Source organism: Lepidochelys kempii, chromosome 8, assembly GCF_965140265.1.
Source record: "Lepidochelys kempii isolate rLepKem1 chromosome 8, rLepKem1.hap2, whole genome shotgun sequence".
In the NCBI taxonomy this organism is placed as follows: Eukaryota; Metazoa; Chordata; order Testudines; family Cheloniidae; genus Lepidochelys; species Lepidochelys kempii.
Window position 1 is genome coordinate 30,437,851 of NC_133263.1, and position 22,732 is coordinate 30,460,582.

A 22,732-nucleotide genomic window follows, 5' to 3' on the forward strand; every position below is an offset into this window, starting at 1 on the left:
CATCTGAAATACTTACTACGCCACTATCTCGAATCTGCAGCTACCACTTTTGAGGAGCACTAGATGGAATCTGAACACATCTCCTTCCACCACCCAGAACATTGTTTAGTACAGCTAACCAACCCAGTTTGAGCAGACTGCCCATTTTACATGGCTAACTAACCAGAGGACTGCTATGGAGCGAGTACCCTGGCCAGTTTTTAAGAGAAGAAAAGAGAATAACTTCAAAAGACATTGCATCCAGACATTTCAAGAAGATTCAAAGCAAAACCTCTCTCCTTCAACATAATAATAATTTAACTTTATGAATAAAGTGACAATTTAATAAAAGTTCCTAAAGCAAGGTCACTGCTATATTGCAATTTAAATATTATATACAATGCACAACTTCCATTAGGAATGTCAGCTACACATGAAGACACAGGAACTCCCTTCAAAATGAAGTTCTCTTATCAATATTGTCCCATGTGTTTTTCAGGTCCCACATGCACTGATTTGATTATGTGCTAAAGTTGCCACATATTTTTGTCATTAAGAAGGATTAGTCAAAATATATTTGCAACAATTTTTCTTACAGGCCTGGTGCTTTGTGACAACATCTCTTCTTTATTCCAGCCTTGCTCTAAGGTCATCACAGAATAGGAATTTCCTGAAACTAGCACGGTGGGCCTAGCTAATCACTCACCCTTTGGAGGAAGCAAAGCATTTTGTATTTTTCACTATTCATTTATTGCTGGTGAAACATGCCTGTTCTAAAGTCCTGAAGCCAGAAGCTCTCTATTTAGAAGAGTATGTACACTCATAATATGTACACTCAGTAATTTAAATTCCTTCAGTTTGTCCAGCATATGTTCTAGAAAGAGACTATGACTAGGGGATCAGAGTAGTATCATCTATGCAAGGTCAGGGTGAGATTTTCAAAGACAACAAGGCAGTTAGTTTTGAGTTAAGCATCCAAGTCCTAATGACTTTTAGTGAGAATTCTATATTTAATTAACTTTTGAACAATTTCCCACCTATTCTTTAGCTTTTGAGACTACACACCAACACCAAGCACACCAAATAGTCAACAGTGGCAGCCATTTTGTGATGTCAACATCAGTTTTTCCAGGAACATGAAAGTCATACCCATGTAAGCCCTAAAAGCCATTAAAAACAGCCAAGCCACAAGCTGATCATTAACTACCAGGGCTCAAAAAAATCAGAGGTTTTCCCAATGTTAATCCAGTTCTGTTGGCAGCTATCTATTGATGATAGATTACTTAAATGTAATCTGGTGGTTTTGCATACTAATTAGTGTGCATTCAGTTAAAAGCATATAAAGCCTTTAAGAGTGAATGTGTGATTAAAAATTCTTGTTATAGCCCTCAGTGTTTTACTCATTCATGTCTTAAGGAAAAGGTACAGGGCATAGGGTGACCAGTCAGCAAGTATGAAAAATCAGGACGGGGGTGGGGGGTAATAGGCACCTATATAAGACAAAGCCCCCCAAAATTGGGACTGTTCCTATAAAATCGAGACATCTGGTCACCCTAACAGGGCAACATATTAATAGATTATACAGGTACAGTGATATAACACAACAAGATCAGTTTTATTAGTAATTTCTTACTAGCCATGGCAACGGAGAGGAAGAGGCAGGAAGAAGGCGGCTGGGATCAGGAAAAGGCAATCCACCCTCAGTGGTTACCAGTATGTGCAAGTACTCAGCTATAACTTTGCTTTCATCATGCTTTAACTAGTTACTTGTTACTTTCTAGTTAAAGTGCTCAGTGTCTGATGTAAGTTTATATGAATGTCCATCCACAAAACTAGCTGGCTCATCTTTTTCCCTTAGAGTAAATTAATGAATCTCCAAGTCATCCAGCTTCAGGGAGTACAGTTCTAAACTAGATATTGAAAGCTAGAGTTTGCAATGCTGTGACTTTTTGGACTTAAAAGACAAGTGTCTGAAATTTGCTAAAAATAATGCCCCTGAAGGCCCTAACAAGCCCCATACCCATTCTATCTTCCTCTCCTGAGCCCACCCCATGAAGGCCTCAGCTCCCTGCTGACTCATATGTTGGGAGCAGGAGGGGGAAGCTTACTATCTTCTCTAGTGTGATTAGAAGCAAACAGGGCAGTCCTCTACTGTCTATTCAGGAGGCTTACATGGCCATCCTACCACCAGGCCAGCATCTTCATGAACTGTCAACCGTTCACACCCATGCACACTCAGTAATTCCTTGTGCCATCTTCAATGTCTTTTTTGCCTTCAAGTAGCAGTGATCTGGGGGCTGAAGCTATTTTCACTGTAGATGGAGGTGAATAAGACTGCCTGCTCTCCCTGACGTGCAACAGTCTCAGAAAGAGAAGAAAGGTCAGTGGGGGGATTGCTGAAGAGCAGCATAAGAGGCTTAAAATGATTAGTGTTGGCTATCACAAGCACATCTCTCCAGCCCCCTCAGAGAGAAAGAGAGCTGTAGATGGAGCTCAAACTCAAGTACCTCATCCAATTGAGGCCCACTGGAGAGCATGAACAAATAAGAGAAACTGAGGCTATTTTTTCCACTTAGGCTAGGCTATTTGTGAGGCACTTTTGTCAGATGCTTCATAGGTCTGGTGATATGACAACATTTTTAGATACTTCAGTGGTTTTGGTGTGGGGAGGGACTGATTGTAGCCTCAAAACAAGCCTTAGGCAAAAAGAAATCTTTCCTCTTATTCACCTCAGCACTGTGGTGAGCATTCTAGAACCATCCCTTTTAACTGCAGGGAAGTGGTCTACAAACTGAGGTGTTAGCAGGATGGAATTATGTTAGAGGAGGATGCAAAGAGTTGCATAACTTGGAGTTAAGCAGCTCAAATCTCTGAAAAATAGAAATTTAAGATTATGCAACTCATTTGTTGGTGTGGAATTACAGAGAGGAAGTCAGGCAGGAAAAACAAAATCACCCTTTTCCAGGTGGGCTTTGAGAACTTGGAATTAGTTTTCCAGTTTTGTCAAAATAGTTCAGAATTAAATATTTTCAAAGCACAAGGAATTAGGTATTTACATGAACTTTAAATGCTAAATAAAAGTTCAGTGTTGTGTTCAGCCAAAGTTGAAAAACTAGAGCTGGATGGAACATCCCAGTTTCCAGAAATGTTGTTAGAAAGTTACAGCAGCATTGGCGGGGAAGAGTTGGATAACAGTACAGCTGTGACCAGAAGGAGAGCCTGATGTATTTAAGTTGCATACAAGCATTTTGTTTTCCTTTTTATAGGCCTGTGTGTATATCCAGTGAGCCCAGGGAAAAGCCAAGATCTTAAGCAGTGGCTTCCTCTCCTCATCTTGATGCAGAAATGAGAGAAGCTGGATTCCTCTTAAATATCCTATTCACGAGAAATGGCTGCCATTAGGCCTAGGCCAGCCCAGCTGCTGTTCATTTCCAGGACCAGGTGCAAAAGCGGGCAGCCAAAGGAAATGAGGCACTCTGGGTAACTGGAACTACGTAAAGGGACCTGGAACAACTAAACCTTGGGTCACTTGAGCTAGCAGCTCCTAGGAGGCATCACATCCTGACTCAGTCTCCGGAACATGCTCATAAGCTAAAGTGTGTGATATTTGCCATACTCAGACTTAAGCTGTTAAACTCCTGTTTACTGGCTTTTGTTACATGGTTTATAATGGTGTCCCCGTTCCCCTGCCACTATCTGGAAACCTGAGGTTATGTCTACACAGCTCCACAGCTTGGATTAGAAAGGTGTGATCTGCAGCGTGCACTAGTATGCTGTTCTCTGACATACCCATGGCTATGCTGGGGTGCCAGCTAAAAGCACTTAGTTCACATTAACGCTGTCCTGTTAAAGAGTACCACATTAACATAAACAAGGTACCTTTTAGTTCACACCTGTAATGTCCACACAGGGGAGTTAAAGCACTGAATGCTAATGCACGCTGCAATTTATACCCCGAAAGTCCAAATGACAAGGCCATGTAGACAAACTCAGAATATTTTAGCCATCCAGAAGGGTCATCCAAGAAATACTAATGTTGGATGTCAGTGTCAATACCATGATCAATGCTTGAAAATTATGGTACATTAAATAGCTAAATTATGCTGGTAATCCTGTACAATTACTGACTATATCCATATGATGCTCAAATTAATCCATAGTGATTAATGTTGTTACAGCAAATACCAAACTACTGAATAATGACTGGATCCTTATTTACATTACTTAAATGCTAGTCAAGTTTTTCCTGCCTTGTACAATGTCCAGTTACTGTAGGTATTTTCATATGGATACTGGCGATAATGCAGATATTTTAAAACTCATTTTGAAACCAGGCCATTAGGAAAAAGTTTTGTTTTGTTTTGTTTTTTTTTGTCAGTGCCATCAGTCAGAATAGGTCTGAAAGGGCTTCAGCAGGTAACTTTAGCCTGCTTCAGTGGGGTGCTGTGACATTTTTAGTGAAGCACACAATTCTCCCTTGCGTGACTTAGGTGGTCCAAAATGGCATCCTCTGCATAGTATGACCTTGCATGCACTGCACGTGCAAGGTCATGCTGTGCAAAGGATGCCATTTTGCTCTACAATGCGCATTCAGGGGCCGGACAGAATTGTCCCAAGGGCTGGATCTGGCCCATGGACCACCAGTTGGATCACATTTTTTGAATCCTAGAGCTTGCAATGCATGCCTTGCATACACATCAGAGAAGACCAGTGGCCTGCTCTGCTTCAGCCTCATTTTCTCAAGCCAGTGCTAAAAAAAGCAGCGTACGCACCGTTTAAAAATATTGGATATGCCTAAGGAAAAAAAAGACGGAATAGCTTTTTTTGCAAAGATAGCCTCTTGGCCTTTTTTGCTGGACTTCTTTCAGCAATGTCTTTGGTATGAGCTTAGCTTTAAAAGACTAAAGGGGCTTTAAAGCATGATGGGGTGAAGGAAATAAAAATAATATAAGCCCACAAGTATCATCCCTACTTTATTATTATCTACTGTTTCTAAGTTAACTTTTCACCCATCCTTCTGTAACAGAGATACCCAAGATGACAGACCATCTCTGATCTGCTGTTGGCATTAGGAGACCATTAAAAGTTTCAGCATCTGACAAGAGAGTGCAAAAGTTGTGCACATTTCCAGACCACGTAATAACCGATATTGTGGTTGCTACCTTCGTCATCCTTCCCCTTCCATTGTTCAGGCAATAAGCAACTATAATATAGTGAGACCATGATCCAGCAAACATGCACATGCTTTACTGTGTGCACATGAGCAGCTCCATTAAATTAGGAAGGCAAAGACATGCGAGTAAAATTAGGCAAAGGTTTGTTCGTTTTTTGATCAGGACTTTAAATAGCAGGTTCTTCTAAACACAAACTGTCTCCCCTTACTGGCAAATGACCTAGTACAATGGGTCTTGACTGAGGCTTTTGTACACTACTGGTATATACATAAGTTAATAATTATCATTAGAGGAAAGACTTCTTGAAAGTCAGAATGTTAATCTGATAATCAATATATTTTAAATATTTGCATATATTTTAAAAAATGGTCTGCAGCAATACAGAAGTATTGAAGAAAGGAGCTTGGAGTAAGTGATGTGACAAACAAAGCTGAATAGCCTGAGAAGTATTACAAGCCAGTGCAACCTCGCAGTTCCATTCACTCAGGCCAAGACCACCACAATAATATATTTATACAACAGAAACCACAGACCACATGAAAAAATTCCATAGTATGCTGATGACTAAACTTCCAAATTGCTCCTAAATATCAACATACTTGAATCAGCTACTCAAGCATCGTGTAGGAGAGTGATTAGCCTTGCTATGGAAAGTGAAACAAAAACTTTGCTCTACCAATTCAGAATAGTAATATGCCACCAAAAAACTTACTATTTAACAGGAGGAGGAGGAGACACTGACTGTTGAGGAACCACATGTGCTCAAACGTCATACCTAACAGAAGCTAGATCTGGAGCTCTATGTAAATTTTGGCTACGCTTTTCAATCTTAAACATCCTCAGATTTGGAGTAGAAGGGTTTTATATGGTTCAATGGGACCAGTGACTGGCTTGGATACCGTGCACTAGTCAATGCACATGTGCCTCAGCTAGGGTGACCAGATATCCTGATATAATCGGATCAGTCCCATATTAGGGGCTTTGTCTTATATACACAACTGTATCCCTCTTCCCCACTACCCCCCAAAAAAGTATCCCGATCTTTCACACCTGTATCTGGTCACCCTAGCCTCAGCCTCCCGATCTGTAAAACTGGGGTGACTGACTAAGTGTTATGTGCTTTGAAATCATGGATTTAAAGAGCTGTAAGAGTTAAGTCTACATTACAGATCTAGGTTTCCATTCTAATTAAATTAATAAATTCAACACCATAACTGTTTGACATGGTCTGTCCTGAATAGCTCACAGCATCCCAAAGTGATATAGCAGTGGAGTCCCTCTTCACACGCACTACACAAACAAAATCACAAGTTATGCTGTAACTAGATTACAAACAACTTCCACAAATAAGTATGAGAAGATAAGTCCGTTCCCTACACAAATGCATGTCAAGAGTCAAATTTTTAGATCATCATCATATGATGGTTTCATGAACGTTATATAAAAGATAACTTAACCAACAAGCAGAGAAGCTAAAGGCATTTTCCAATAAAGCAATATTCACAAGCGAATACTAGCATGCCACAAAACAAATCGGCCTTGGGAATGATTTTATCTGTATAACTAAAGATTTTAACTACAGAAATATCTCCCTCTTCATAACATGTCACAGCCAGTCAAGATTCCACTGAAAAAAAAATAGAATATAATGTGAAATTGTACATGGAAATGACAGCACTTCCAGAAACTGATTACAGCATACCAGCTCAGTTAGTTAACCAAGTATAGTCCTATAGAATATTAGGCAAAGTAAGATACATCCAAAAAGCTGAATGTGAAGTACATCCTTACACGTGCTATGTAATTTCTAAATAACCAATATTTGCTTAGGTCAATAATCCTTCATTGGAGCCACATATATCACTACTTACGGTTTTCTGTACACAGTGACTCTTCTCTACAGAAGTTGATCAAAGTGCTTAGCTAGTTGCTAAAGGCTGATAAAAATTTTAAACAAGTAATTTTCTCCATTATTTAGGATGCTTGTAATGTGGTTACATTCACTTTTCAGGATTTTGTTATGCAAGTCTGCAAAGACTAAATGTTTGTTTAAATATGTAAGTTACCAGTATGTACTTAAGCCAAGAAACAAAGATGTCAAGCCACGCTTTGCCTATGCTACTGATATACTTGTTCATGTAGAAAATTTCTTTAAGGACCATCGGTTAAAAAGCTTTAAAAAAAAAAAATAAAAAATCTATTTTAGAGTCCATTTTATTTTGTTGCCTGTCCTTGTCTGAGGTTTTGGGTAGAAGGAGAATTACAATTGCAGGTTCCTTTCATAGTACAAAAGGTAAACACAACATCTGTTTACTCTGTGCTTCACGGCAAATATTTTCATTTCAACTACAAATCATTTCCTCTGCATTTAGCCATATCTTTGCTTCATGGATACATTACACTGAAATCTCTGCTGTGTTTGTTTAGCTTTGCATATAACACTGCTAGCATAAATTAAATGTATACAAGACTTTAAGGGAAGGGGACTAGCATAAAATGTGCTGACATTATGTAAAATGCAGCCATGCTTATACTCTAGATTTGATACTGCAATTTTTTACAATTTACTATGGAACATTAAATTGTAAAAAGTTTAGTCCAATTTTCCTCAGGATTATATCATCTTGGTGACCACTGGTTGCTCTGCAGATTGCAGCTCTTGGAAAGAGTTACCACCACCAATTTTCTTTCCAAGAGAAGCAATTTCCAGACATTAAAAAAATAAAGCATAAGTTTCACATACATTATTAAAAAACTGTCAAAGTAGTGACTATCATACTAAAAAAAAAATCTAATGACTTTGCATTTCTCTTGATAAAGGTAGATTTGTGCTAGTTAATTTTAAAGAACAAGTGTAAAGCATCTATTTCTTTGGTGGAATGCTTTTCTCACGGTCTCCTTAATGTTACATTTTTAGTTTATTTTTCATTTGGATTCATTTTAAAACAAAATTAAAATAATATTTAGCCTGGCTGCACTGGCCCAAACATTCTGGAAGGTTTGCAAAACCAGAATTTTAAGAGCTAAGTGTGGAAGTATGTTAAGTGATGCTGTTAGATCTACTGTCAAATCTCAAATAAAAACAAGCTGCAACTGGCATTTTCAGCCTATATCTTACCTGGGTGCAGAAAGGATGAAAACTTCCCTTTATACGGAGTAAAGTACAGTGGCGTACAAATAGCTGTCAAGAAACTCACGAGTACAACATTTGCCAAAGTATCTTACGAACCACAGCTATTTGCTTCCTGACCTGGGTGATAGCACTATTATTTCACGGCTATTTAAGCATTTTTTTTACTAGTCAGAAGTCAGTATATTAAGTAAAAGAGTAGAAAACTACAAACCAAGAATCAGAGGGGTAGCCATATTAGTCTGTATCCACAAAAACAATGAGGAGTCCGGTGGCACCTTAAAGACTAACAGATTTATTTGGGCATAAGTTTTCCTGGGTAAAAAACCCACTTCTTCAGATGCAAAGCTTATGCCCAAATAAATCTGTTAGTTTTTAAAGTGCCACCAGACTCCTCATTGTTTTTACGAATCAAGACAATCTAACGTCACGCACAGAATTAGCAGATTGCCATGGAGCACACAAAACTGAGTGATATAATCACTCCATTCAACTTTCACTTGTCATTTTTCAGGCAATTGGACCCCTTAGTAGGCTCTGAAATTTAAACAGGAAAAGTTAAGATTGAGGGTAACTGCCTAAGGTGGCTGTAAGATATAGTGAGATTCTAACAGCACATTTCAAGCCCTGAGCAATTATTGAATACATAAAATATTTATGGCTAAGTGAACAGAAAACAGGCATGTATTTAATAGGCGGAAAAACAAGGCACTGGAATGAGTTCCTGGTCTGATGAATTTGGATATCAGAGGATATCCAAAAAAGGCCTTATTTCCATCTGTGAATTTCAAGTTCACTTGATAGAGTGCTCCCGTTCTGCTCACTCTCTCTAAAGCATCTGTCACTTGGTACGGTCAGGGACTGGATACCGGTCTAGATGGACCATTGGGCTGACCCATTATGCAAAGCTTATGGCCATTCTTATGTTCTTGTAAATTAGCGTAATTACCAAATCTTGCATAAGAAAAAAAGTTTGTTTACTATACCAATTTAAATAATAAGGATTCAAAATAGACAAAGTATTTTGAAAAGGTTATACTTCAGCTGATACTCCAAAAACAGCAAATGGTTCATAAGATACTATCAGCATCAGGAGAATAAAACATTGACGAAAGAATGGGTACTGGAAGATAGGATGCGGTAATAAAAATATAGACTAATATACATCTTCTAGACAGTCCTCAAACCTTATTACACTGCAGTCTGTATGTTACTTTCACAAGCTATCAGTTAATACTATGCATGAGTGAATAGTGGCAAGTTAATAGCCTGCTATTTTAGAGTCTACATTAATAACTTAAGAAGCTCTCCATTTACACATTATAACAAAGATCATCTGAGATACTGTATTACACCAATAAGATTAATTTTCCGCAAAATGGTCTTCAATAGTTTTTATTTCTGAGGTAAGTTAGGCTGATAAAACTTGAAGAGTCTATTATAAGAGAGTACATTCGTGGTAAAGGATTAAAACTTTAGTGTTTTATAATCTATACTGGATATTACAACCACTTAGTGTACATTAAACACTTGTACATGCATATAGATTCATAGAATTTATGGCCGGAAGGGACAATTGTAATTTAGCCTGACCTCTGGCATAGCACAAGCCATTAAATTTCACCCAGTAATACCTGCATTAAGCCCACATCTTGTGACTGAGCTAGAACATATATTTTAGAAAAGTCTAAGTCAAGACTGGATGTCTTAAGTGATAGTGAATTCACCATGCCCCCAGTAAGTTGTTCCAAAGGTCAAATACCTTATTGTTAATATTTGCACCTTATTTCTAGCCCAAATTTAACTCACTTCAGCTTCTAGCCCTTGAATCTTGCATACAGAATATGCACATCTCACCAAGTTTATGAGTTGTGCAGGGCATGTGAATTTAGGGTAATATATGGACCTAGTGTTACTGTTGTCGACTCTGTACTCTGCTACTAGGTTGAACTCTATTCTCTAGATTTCCAGGCTGCTGCTAAACAGTGTCTCAAGTTCCAGATCAGAGTTTTATGCAACAATAGATGTTAATCATTTTTTAAAAAAAAACCTCACATTCGTTTGCTCAGTTGGTGTTAAAATGGTCTGTCTGTGAAATTGCAAAGTATCGCTGGATTGCCAAGTATGGAAGATGGGAAGTTGTGTGGTTTGTAAGATAACAGAACAGCTATCATTAAAGGGCTTGTTAATATTTCCATTATGAGTTGTATTTGTGGAAGCATTAATGACCTTCTTAACAATTTACCCTTGCTGAAACTTAGCCTTTGAGAATTGAGCCCATGAGAACTTTTTGCTTAGTCACAATTCATCTGCTTATTTTTTAGTTCCAGAAAGGTAAGACACTTTGAGGGTCTGAGCTTTCACTAAATAAACTGAAATGAATAGCCAAAATGAAATACGGTGGGCAGTCAGTCCCTACATTGAACTAATTGTGTAGTTTGTAGAATAGTTCCAAACCACTGAAGTATATTTTGTATGGGATAGCTAATTTTTCAAATGTTAAAAAAAACTGAACTACACTTCAGTTTGGTTATCATTGGCAACTAACTATGGAGCTGCAACGACGTTCTGTCAAATGTTCAGTTCTACACATATCCATTACATATTGTGTGAAATATCTATATGCCATATGCACTGTAGTAACCAGTGTCAGAGTTACATTCCACTTCGTTTTAAGGGATCTCCAGCATTCCAGTAAGGGTTAATTTGAGATTGAGAAAGCTGAGGCATTCACAAAAACACTTTAGCCTCAAGATAGCAGATTAAGCGTGCATTTATGGTGTATGGTCACAAAGCTGTAGAAAGCATTAGGGCCCCTAACTCCTCCTGTTGCACTCAGGTATTGTAGCTCATGCTGCCTGAAATACCCCACCACACAGCAATATCTAGGATATACCATAAGGGGAGTTAAGGACTAAGTGACAGGCTACCCTGTAACATTGATTGCCTTGCTCTGTCAGTTTAAGACAGAAACCAGAGATTGTTTTAATACAATCTATTATCCATTTTACTTTATTTCTGCCGGCAGCTGATGTTTCCATGGGAATGCAGTCACAGTGCTGGGAAACAAAGCAAGAAGGAATCAATACTAGTCTCAAGGTGAAAGCACCCAGATTTTTAATCATATGTTAAATCTCCTGAAGCGTTTCCAGTGGTAACCCGGGTCTGTGCCAAGGCCAGACTTTTGAAGCCCTTAACAAACTAGTTACTGCAAAACCTACAACAGTAAGATTTTAAACTTAAGTTACTGCAAGAAACAAGAACCTGACACACAAGGCTTGATTAGCATAGAAGCAGGATCAGAGCGGCTGTAACTTCCGAAAGGTTCCTCCCCCTCTCCCCTGCAAACGTGAATCTGTGCTTGATTATTCAAGCTGTTAGGATTGTGCGGGCTCCGAGTCTGCACCGATATGCAGCTGTGGGGAATCTCACCAAGAGCGCGCCTACAGTACTCTGGAAACCTAAGTGTGTGTTACTTACAGTCTCTCCGCATTCCTGGGAATGCCCCGTGGCACGGTTTTCAGTCCCAGCCCATGACAATCCACATTGGAGGCAGAGCAGGTACATTTATTGGGGCACCCTCCAACAGACATCCAAGCCCCGGAGCTCCAGAAGCCCAGGATCACTCCCAGCCACAGGGACGCACGGCTCCCACCGGGCAACATGGTCTCCTTATCCCTTCCCCAAAGGGTGCAAAAGGATGCAGGGGCAGCCGGTCCTCAGAGGTGGGAAACCCCAGCGACAGAGAGGGCAAAGGGCTGCGAGGAGCTCTCAGCACAGCCCAAGAGAGCCCACTTCTCCCCGCATCTCCGCTCGCACCCCTGGAGTCCTTGGAGCACCAGCCAATCTTCCGGGGAGATCTGGGGGGAGGGTTACGATCCGTGGTGCCTTTTAGCCTTTCAGGTTTCCCAGCGTTATCAGACCGGCACCAGCAGTCGAGGGGTTTAGCAGCGCTCCAGCCAGAGGAGCCCGCAGATGAAAGAGGAGCAGGGAGTTCAGGTAAACAGAGCTAACCATCCATCAGGGGGTTCGGCAAGCAGCGCCCGCCCCACTCCGCATCGCCCAACCTGGCAGGGCAGGTAACCGCTCGGGGAGGCGACGGCGGCGATCTCAGAGCGCTCCAGCGGCCCAGCTACTCAGTCCCTGGCTCCTGCACCTTCGCCGCTCCCATGCCAGGCCAGCCTCGCTGGGGGTGGCCGCTGTGCAGAGCCCCGGGATCGGCAGGCACTGGACGCGGCTCCCGCGGCGGCCGCCTTCCCATTCACTGCGCGCAAGGCGGCCAGGCAGACACCAGAACCATGGGGGCCACTCCTCCCCCCTCTCCTCCCAAAATATCCAGGCCAGCGCTCATTGGCTGCTGAGCCCCTGACGTCGGCAAAGTTCTGAACTTTGCGGGGAAGAGAGGGGGTGGAAGTTTCGGACGCGGAGTGGCCCCGAGCAATGGCCATTGTCCCGGGCGCTCTGCCGGGCGGCACCCGGGGGGGGGGCGCCGTCTGCAGCAGAGCGCAGGGGGCAAAGGTGCGGGCTCTGCGACGGCCCCACTGCGGCTTGGGGTCCGCTCGCTGGGAGCGGCCCCGGCCCGGGCTTCAGACAGGAGCGTGCAGGCTGCAGCAGCGCCCCCAAACCGCCCAAGGCTTCAGCGTCCTGCCCGCCGGCCCCAACTTTCTCCCTCGCCGGGGGCAACTCGCCGTCTCCTTTTGTTGCCTTGTTCTCTCTCTCGTGCTGCCCTCTGGTGGTGAGAGAGGCGCACGGCTCCTTCTCGCTGCTCGGCGGGACGTCTGCCAGTGACAAGGGATTTGCTCGTCTGCTCAAAGTAGCCCGAATTCAGCAGGCCGGGGGTTCATTCAGCCCCCCGGGAAGGGAGATGGGACTGACCTGTCTGACCTATGAGACAGTGATCCTCTATTGCTTTCTGCCGTTATCACTCCTTGGTGCCACAGCTCGTGTTTAGTCCATAAATGCAGCGTGTTAACCCTGCAACAGCTAGTCTAGGTGCTTAAGCCATATTTCCTGGTATTTAGGGCCAACTTTAGGGGTAGAAAGCAGAGCAATTGCCCTGGACGGCATGCCACAGCCCTCCTCCTCCCCCCTTACCCCCCTCCCCAAGTTGCATCATATCCCCCAGTGATGGTAGGTAAATAATGCCAGTATTACAGTAATTTCATCTCTAAAAGGGGAAATCAACCACACTAAAGCAGAGGATTTCCTGCTGTGGGGCCTGCCTTCCAAGGGGGTGTGGAGGAATGGTTGGAGGGCCCTGGGCGCTGCAAGCAGGTTTCAGGGAGTCTGCCAAGCATGGCCTGCATTAGACTTGCTAGAGCCCAGGGCAGAAAGCCAAAGCCCCGCCACATGGGACTCCAGCCTGGGGCTGAAGACAAAGCCTGAGCCACTTAGCTTTGAGGAGCCCCCTTTGGTGTGGGGCCCCCAGACAATTGCCCAGCTTGCTACCCCTTAAGGGTAGCTCGGGCCCTTATATACATTAAAAACAGTTGTCATGGTACAGCCAGGCTATAGAGTTTTTATAACATATTTTGGGGAGAGACAGGAGCTCAGAAAGAAAGAGGTTGAGTACTCCTGCTCTAAGACAGCTAGGCCTCAACCAGTTAAAACTACATCCAGAAATGAGTGGGCAGTAAGTGCACACTGGTGTAAAGGAGTGGCCTTTATGTAGCTGCAGAAAGGGCAAGTGGATTCAGGACATGCATACGAGGGACGTGAGCTATGTAAATGCCTAGAAGCTGGTATGGGACTCAGGCATCAGCATGTGAACTGGCTGCTTTTGCCCCCTCAGCCTGCCAGAGATCACAGAAAGCTGCCTTTGAGAAAGGAAGTGTTCACGCAGCTCGACAACACTGCTCTCCCACTTCTCAGATCTGTACAGGAACACAAGTGGGGGCAGAGTAGAGCGCACGGTACTGTGCTTGATCCTCAACTGGCCCTCTTCACAAGGTCACCACAAGATACTTTTAACCTAGTTCAACAACAGTAGATGGCAGCAACACAACTCTCCTCCCACTGTTAGCCTCCTGTAGGACCTTGAGCAGCACTAGTTACTGCCATTTGTCACCTGCAGGGTCCTGACTACCCATCTCTTTTCCATGTTTGCTTGCAATGCCAAAAGCTCAGCTGCGTCAGTGACAGTCCTCCCATAGCTCTCCTCCTGTGCAAGCCCCAGCACGGCTAAAGTGACAGTCTACAGGAGATTAGCTCCCTGATGAACAACAGCTGGCTCAAATGCAGCCCAGGCAGGACTAATGGGAAAAGTGCTCTGAATAACCAGCCAAAATGCGGTTTCCTCCTCACCCAGGAGAGTATAGAGCCTCCATTTGTTCAAGTGGTGTAAATTCTCAGGTTCCCGGTTGGTCATCCAAGCATAGCAAAGAGTCAGACTGCACTATCTCAGAATGCCTTTTCACCTCTAGTTGACTAGCAAACTTGGTCCATTCTTTCCAGATGAGGACCTGGTCACAGAGAAGCATTCACAGATCGCCACCAGATGGGATTACTATATTCACTGTATCTGACACTGAATATATAAGTCCAAAGGCTCATACCAATGTGGCTGCTTTCCATCTTCATGATTTAATCCATTGTGAGCATAACTCCATATACCACTTGCTTCTATTGGCCTCCAATCTCCTTCCAACAGCAGTGCAAGGGCTTTGATCCTAATCTTGAAAGCTATTAGTGGATCAAGCCCCATCTCCAGTAAAAAGCCAAAATTAGGTCAGGGGACTTTAGATGAATTCAGAAGCTGATCACCTTCAGGAAATGCTTCCTCCAATAAATACTTTCCACCATATCAATTACGACATTAACATCCTTCTATACTCTTCACCCTTCTCCCCCAAAACAAACTAAACTAACTCCACAAACCACCAAAATAAAAAAGAACTCACAACAGATCTAAGTAAACCAAAAGAGATGGCCAATAGACAACTGAACCAAAAGACAACTGTTTCTATGCCCAATATAGGTTAAACTATATCAAGGCCACCAAGAACAGTTACTTTAACTGAGAAGTATTCAGGGACTATGGGTGACAGTATTAAGCACTATAGCAGTGCTTCACTGCTGCACTCCACTATTTGTGGAGTCATTGTTTCCCTTTTCTCAAATTTTGAGACACTTCAGCAGATTGCATGAGGTTGGAAAATGTATCAATTTCAAGAATTTTAGTACTCTAGTGTTGAGGAACTGAAAACTTTACTCAGATGGACTTTTTACTATTGGCAATTGCTAGGAACTGAAAAAAAGGAATAGACCTTCTTTGTGGTTCATCTTGTTTAGTATCCAGTGTGACAGTGGCCAGTATCACATGCATCAGAAGAAAGTGTGAGACACTACACCCTCGTGGCATAATATGGCCAGAAGGGAAGTTTCTTCCTACAGTAGCTGGCACTTCAATAAGGAAAAGTAGACATACATTTTAAGTGAATTCTTTGAAACACCTGCAGGCTGGAAAGCGTTCATCTAAAAACATGTCTAATGTAAAAGTGTGCAGTGTCTAATACAATGGAATCATGATCCTTGACTGGGGACTCTGGGTGCTACTGCAACAGGAAAAAAATTAGTTTACCCCCTTTAGGAACAGCCCTTGCATAAACATGGGGATGGACTGAACAAACATCTCTCTTCATGATTTTATCTACTTATTGACTTCAGTTTTGACTTATCTGCCCTTTCTGGACACTTTTGGATTTTCTTTATCTTTAAAAAAGTATTAAAGTATAAAAGGTCTAAGTTCTAGAGGGGGCATTTATAAATATACTCTGATCTTAACAACTCAGCCAACATGCTTTGCATTGTGATCTGAAATTAAAAATTCATCAGGCTCTGGCCAGTGGGGGAAAGGGAGTTTAAAGTACGAGTTCGTTGGAGAGAAGGAATGTAGCTACCACTTAGGAATTTGTTAACAGGCTGGCCAATACATTTCTTCCCCCTTCCCCCATCATCTTTAAAGTTAGACGAGCTGTTATACTCATTATGATCACTAACAGTAGGTGCAGGTATAGTGGATTTACTGTATGAGTCTAGCAGAATGAATAAAGAGCTTGTTGATTAAGCTGAAACCACTGGCAGCGTGTCAAAAGAAATATTGCCAGAGTTAATTAAAATTTGTAGGCCTTGTCAAAGATGGCATATACCTGCCTACACCTATGGCAAAGCAGCATCAGTGGCTGTTAGTGTTATGTATAGCGGAAATGTTAGAGTCCACAAGCACTTATTAGAACCCATGCCTCTCTAGCCTTTATTTGTTTTTCACAAATGTTTGTGCAATTTAATTTATTTTTAGTTAAAAGGAAAAAAGTAAACTTGGAGCCATAGCCAAGGTAAAGGGAGCAGAGTAACATTTAGGTCTAAATGAGCAACAGTTACTTGGCATGGCAGGAAGGAATGAGAAGTTGAAGTTCTTCATAGCACCAACTGTCTTATGTATTTGGTTACATCTTGCACAATAGGGCAGTGAACTTTGCTGAGGCCTCTCAGCAGTATTGTACCACCAGCAGCATTCATTTCTCACTCCACTTGAGAACAGAACCGCCAAAAGACTTAAGGGGATATCTCCACTTGCACCCCATTATTAGGTGCTGTGTAAACTTAGAACTCTCTACGGGCAGCAGGAGACTCCACCTTTCTAAGGACCTCATCCTGCAGCTTACAGGCCTGGGTGGAGCCAAGGCCCAAGGATCAGAGTGGGGCTCACATGGATGAGGTTTCAGGATCGAAGCTCTAAGTTCTAGGTCAATGCAATTCCTAGTCAGTTAACCATTCTGAACACCTGTAAGAGGAACTTCTAACAAGCATATCCACCACAGCCAGAAATGCTCCGTCATCTGATCACCATGCTCATGTGTGCATTTAAAGTCTGCATCAAGTCTCAATCCAGCTGTTTGAGTCCATTTCATTTTGAAGTCATTGATTTTGACAGTCTGGGAACCAATGACTTGTGTTTTACTATACTAAGTTATGTACCATCTCAGTATTTTAGGCCAACAAAAAGGAAAATAAGGCTACCACTATTAAGAATCAAGTCAACAGAAGGTATGTGTTAAGCTTCACTTCAGCTGCAGAGTTGGGAATACAACATACCTCCCAACATTCCTGGGGTTTGCAGGACTGTCCCACTTTGACCCCCAGCACTCCCACATCCCAGTTGAAATAGAGCATTTCCTGCATTAACTTGGCTACCTTAAATTAGAACCCATTACTATGGGTGAACAAAAATACAATTAAAATTGAACATGTAAGTATAGCCACAAAATTGTATTTAATTTGTTGTGTAAAGTCACAACTCTGTATTGTTCTTTTTTAAAAAACTTCCACATTCCTTGTGTTATTAAAAACCACATATGCACTTTGAACATCATGTTGAGAAGTAGTCACACAAGAGTTGAAATTTGAGGAGAAAGCAGCAATAATCAGCAGCAACATGAGGGTGTTGAAATGAGTAACGGTAGGGATAGACCTACCCTATCGGTTGTGGAGTCACAAATAAATTAAAAATTAAACTTGAGTAGTATAGGTCAGAAATTGCAAGATGACAAACAGCAGCAGTGGCTAACAGACACTAATACTTCAAAAGCAAAAAATGGAGAGTCTTTAAAAACTCTTGGTGGGCACAGCACCATTTTCTACAAAAATCAAGAGAAGGACTAACATTGGCTTTTGGGGTATATTGCAGAACTGATTTTTCTGTTGTTGTGAATACAAGGATATTTCAAGACATATCACTGTAGAGAAATATGTGACCTGTGCCAATGCTGTGACAGTCGTAATCCCCGCCACTTGCTGGGCCAAAAATGAATGATCGTATAACCTCAGCTGAAGTTTTATTTACAGGATTTCTTTTGGAGCATAACATCCCTCTTGCAACCATGTTAGACTTTTATTCAAAAAAATGTTCCCAGACTCCAAAATTGCCAAGAGCTATGCATCTGCTTCCACAACAAATGTCCCACATTATACAAAAGGCAATCACACTTCAAGAATTTGAAAGTGTACCAAGTGTGATTGAAGGTCATGACTGATATTTTGGATTGGCATTGGATACTAGTTCTGATAAGCTTGTGTTTTCTAATCTTGGTTACATATGAACACCCAGCAACTGGCCTTACAGTTACTGAGTTTTTAGATATGGATTCTTGCACATTGAATAACTCTCAGGAATTGTTTGATGCAATCCAGAATGTGCTATCAAAACACCATGTCGACTGGAATGAATATGCTATGTATTCAGCAGACAATGCTGCAAAAATGCTGTGCAAGCACAACAGTCTCAAATGAAAGCCAAGCAAATTAACTAAGGAGTGTATGCAGCGGGGAGCTCCTGCCACCTTGTTCCCTTAATGGCAGAGCATGGCTTGAAATCACCGAAGAGGAATGTTGAGGATTTGATCATTGACTACAGCTTTCAGAGAAGTGTCAAAAAGAGTGGCATCATTGAAATGATTATATGGCACATTGCAGTACCAATGTGAAGAAAATTGTGAAGCATCTAAAAAGTGCTGTCTGTCTTTGGAGAGATCTATTGAATGTATGTTGGCTACTTGGGATGGGCTGTATTCCCAGTTTGTCAGAATCTTTGATGAGGAAGAACAAAGAATACTGACGAACTCAAAGAATCCTTTGATGAAGGTGTATTGTTTTAGCATGCAGTTTTGCTCACGTTTAAAAAGTTCAGCTGACTCCTCCAACTGAAGCACCGATGACATTAACCTGTGCATCCAGCAATGGTGATGCTATGGTAAAATATTCTTTTGGAATTTGTGCAACCCTCAGTGGTAACGGTGAGTGAAGTGTTATGGGACTAAATTTACAAGAACTCTTCTGTTCAGTAACCAGTATCTGAAGTGTTTGTGGGCTTTGAGACTATGAAACTATGCAAGAAAACTTACATGATCAATACAAGGCCCTATAAAACATTCTTAGTTGAAGCTGTGCAATTTTTTTATTTGTTTGTTTTTGGGGGGTAGAAGCACTGCATTATATGAAAAAGGCAATGCTTATGGAAGACTTTGTTTTTAAGAGCCTGGCTTTTGGTAATCCCACCAGTTGTTTGTAAGCACCTTTCCATGATCTGCTTTCTGAATTCAAGGATTATCAAATCTTTTATACAATTCCTGAATATGACAGCATTGTGAGAACCGAAGAATTTTGGGATAAAATTTCAAATGAAAGACCTAGTAAACAGCCAGGCAAGATTCTCTTTGCTTTCGAAACCTGTAAAATTCATGTTTAATCCCCCACAGCACAGCTTCATTTAAAGACTATTCAGCACAGTATGGAAAATAAACACGAGAAGGTCATTGGGGAAAAAAAAAAAACCATACCATGTGTATGAAGAGGCAACAATGGTGAGGAATAAAGTATGTGCTATGCTGGCAGAAAAGTCAATACCTTTTCCCACATGAAGCATCGCCAATGGCAGCCTTCAACTGGAGTCTGCTAAAGGCAAAATCTGCCACATATGCCTGTTTGTCCAGCCAAAAGGAACACACTGCAAAGTAACAGAAAAAGGAGCTTTTATATAGGCAAATACTTACTTTGTTCTATGCAAAACAGGCAGTAAAATAAAAAAAATCTGGAACTTAACATTCATTTCACAAATTGTCAGGGGTGAAGACAGATGAAGAAACATTTATTGGGCTTAGTTTTTCAATAGTTTGAACATATAAGCGTCAAAATCTTTCCCATAAACATAATTACTGTATTTTTATTGTGTCTTGCTGAGAACACTTAAAATGTTGGGAGGTGCAGTGACTGGGTCATGGGCAGTCCTCAGGCCTAGTGGTCAGAGGAGAGGGTCAAAACCAAAGACAGTTGCCAAGCCAGGGTCAGAGCTGGAGACAACGTCAGAGTAAGGCAGAGGAGCAGGGGTGTGGAGTAGGGCAAAACAGCAGGGACTGGGAGTATATGGTGGTCTGGGATGGGAGGACAGGAACCAGGAGCAGGCAGGAATGCTGGGCTGAGGTAAGCAGGAGAGGTCTGGAGTTGCAGCCAGCCAAGGATTTCTCTAGTTGCTCGGACAAATTTCTGGTTTATATAATGCTCCTTAGCCAATGTGTGTGGCTGGATGTTTACCCATTGGGAGTGTTGGGGGCGGTGTCCTCTGCAAGCTAGCCCTTCACTCGACTCTACTGTAGTTAGTCAGATGAACTGCTAGGTGACAGTTGTGGCCTGATCAATGCCTGTGGACCCGTGGGCCCAGGTTTGACACCTGTGATTCCTCACAGGAGGAATAAGACAACCTAGATGTAGGGTTGCCACCCATCCGGTTTTTACCTGGACAGTCTGGTTTTTGGCTTCCGTGTCCAAGTGCCATTTAGGATTGCCAGGTTTCTGGGCACCTGGCAACCTAAACGGCACCTGAACCAAAAGTCCTATGACCATGGGGTGGGGAGAGGTGCCGGGTCATTAAACTACACCAGCTCCTGCTCAGCCAGGGCTGCCTCCTACCTATAGGCAGGCTCCTTGAGATGATCCTGCGAGCAACAAGGGGAGAGGGAGGGAGAAGGGGAGAGGAGTGAGCAACAGGGTCAGGGCCTTGGGGGAAATAGGCAGAGCAGGGGGTCCAGTTACCAGCAATTAGAAAGGTGGCAACCTTTAATTTAGATTTAATATGGTAACTCTCAACAATTGTGTGATGCTACATTTCTGAGGATATGTCTACACTGGCAGAGTTATATCGTCGGCAGTTACAGCAAATCTCAGAGAGTGCTGAAGGGAAACAGCTGTTGTGTGTTCACACGGTCAGCTGCCTGCGCAATACCATGTTCACACTTGTGGCATTTGCAGCGGTATTCAGAGTGGTGCACTCTGGGCAGCTATCCCACAGAGCATCTCTTCCTCTTCTGCCATTAAGAGTTGTGGGAAGGCGAAGGGGGTCATGGGGCATCCTGGATCCTGTCCCAATGCCCCGTGATGCATTGCTTCACATCCCAGCGATCCCTGTGCTTCCATCCGCATTTGGCACCACCATCTTTCAACGGTCTGTGTACTGCACATCCTGCCTCTTTCAGGCTGCAGGAATGGATCCCACACTGTTGACCAATACTCTGCTCGTTCTCACTAACACATCACGAGTGGTAGTGGAGTTATTCCTTAAACTACAAAGGCAAGAAGAGTTTGACATTGATCTCACCATGCATAAGTAGCTATGACACGAGAATACTTGTAGCATTCATGGAGGTGCTGACCACAATGTAATGCCAATTTTGGGCTCGGGGAAACAAGCACTGAGTGGTGGGATCACACTGTGATGCATGTCTGGGATGACGAGCAGTGGCTGCAGAACTTTCGGATGAGGAAAGACAGTCATGGGACAATGTGATGAGCTCGCCCCAGCCCTGCAGCAGAAGGACACGAGAATGAGAGCTGTCCTCTCATTGGAGAAGCGTGTGGTGATTGCACTGTGGAAGGTGGCTACTCCAGACTACTACCGATCAGTCGCTAACCAGTTCAGAGTGAGAAAGTCGACCGCTGGATGCATGTTGACAGAAGTGTGCAGGGCCATTAATCTCATCCTGCACTGAAAGGGTAATATATGTGACATTGTGGATGGCTTTGCACAAATGGGCTTCCCTAACAGTGGGGAGTGATAGATGGCACACATATTCCAATTCTGGCACCAGACCACCCAGCAACCAAGTACATTAATTGGAAAGGGTATTTCTCAATGGTTCTCCAGGCTCTTGTAGATCACCGTGGGTGTTTCATGGACATTAACGCAGCATGGTCTGGAAAGGTGCATGACACATGTATCTTTCAGAACATTGGCCTGTTCAGGAAGCTGCAAACAGGGACTTTCTTCCAAGATCATGTAGGGGAAGTAGAAATGCCCATTGTGATATTGGGAGACCCTGCCTACCCCTTCATGCCATAGCTTATGAAGCCATACACAGGGAACCTTGACAGCAGTAAGGAGCGGTTCAACAGGCCGAGCAAGTGCAGAATGACTGTTGAGTGTGCTTCTGGCCGTTTAAAGGCCCGCTGCTGCCGCCTAAATGGGAGGCTGGACCTGGCTGATGACAATATTCCTATGTTTACAGCTGTGTGCAGTACACTCCATAATATTTGTGAAAGGAAGGGTGAAAGCTTCACTCAGGGCCGGACCACTGAGGCTCAGTGCCTGGAGGCTGAATTTGAACAGCCAGAGACCAGGGCTATAAGAGGGGCGCAGCATGGGGCCATAAGGATCAGGGATGCCTTGAGGCAGCAATTTGAAGCTGAAAACCACTAATATTTGCTGCTATGCTCGTGAGTGCAGCAATGGTCCACCCCCAGTGATGGCAGAGTGGTGCGGGAAAGTTACCCTTAATGGGGCAAGAAACAAAGCAGCTCTGCCAAAAAAACCTGTGACTGTGGATTGCCCAGTATCTAAGAGTTTTATGGAGATCTCTGAGGCAGATTCTTGTGAAGTGATGAGTCAATCAACACCTGTTCTGCC

At 42.6% G+C, this 22,732-nt stretch overlaps 1 protein-coding gene across 1 annotated transcript in view; it reads right to left on the reverse strand.

Annotated features, from left to right (window-relative positions):
* Positions 1 to 12,579, reverse strand: part of SLIT3 (slit guidance ligand 3) — an 802,550-nt gene extending 789,971 nt beyond the window's left edge. Inside the window, exon 1 of the mRNA XM_073355953.1 lies at positions 11,764 to 12,579. Within this exon, the coding sequence (XP_073212054.1) occupies positions 11,764 to 11,948 (185 nt within the window). The 5' untranslated portion in view covers positions 11,949 to 12,579. The remainder of the gene's footprint in view (positions 1 to 11,763) is intronic.
* Positions 12,580 to 22,732: the final 10,153 nt, after the last annotated feature.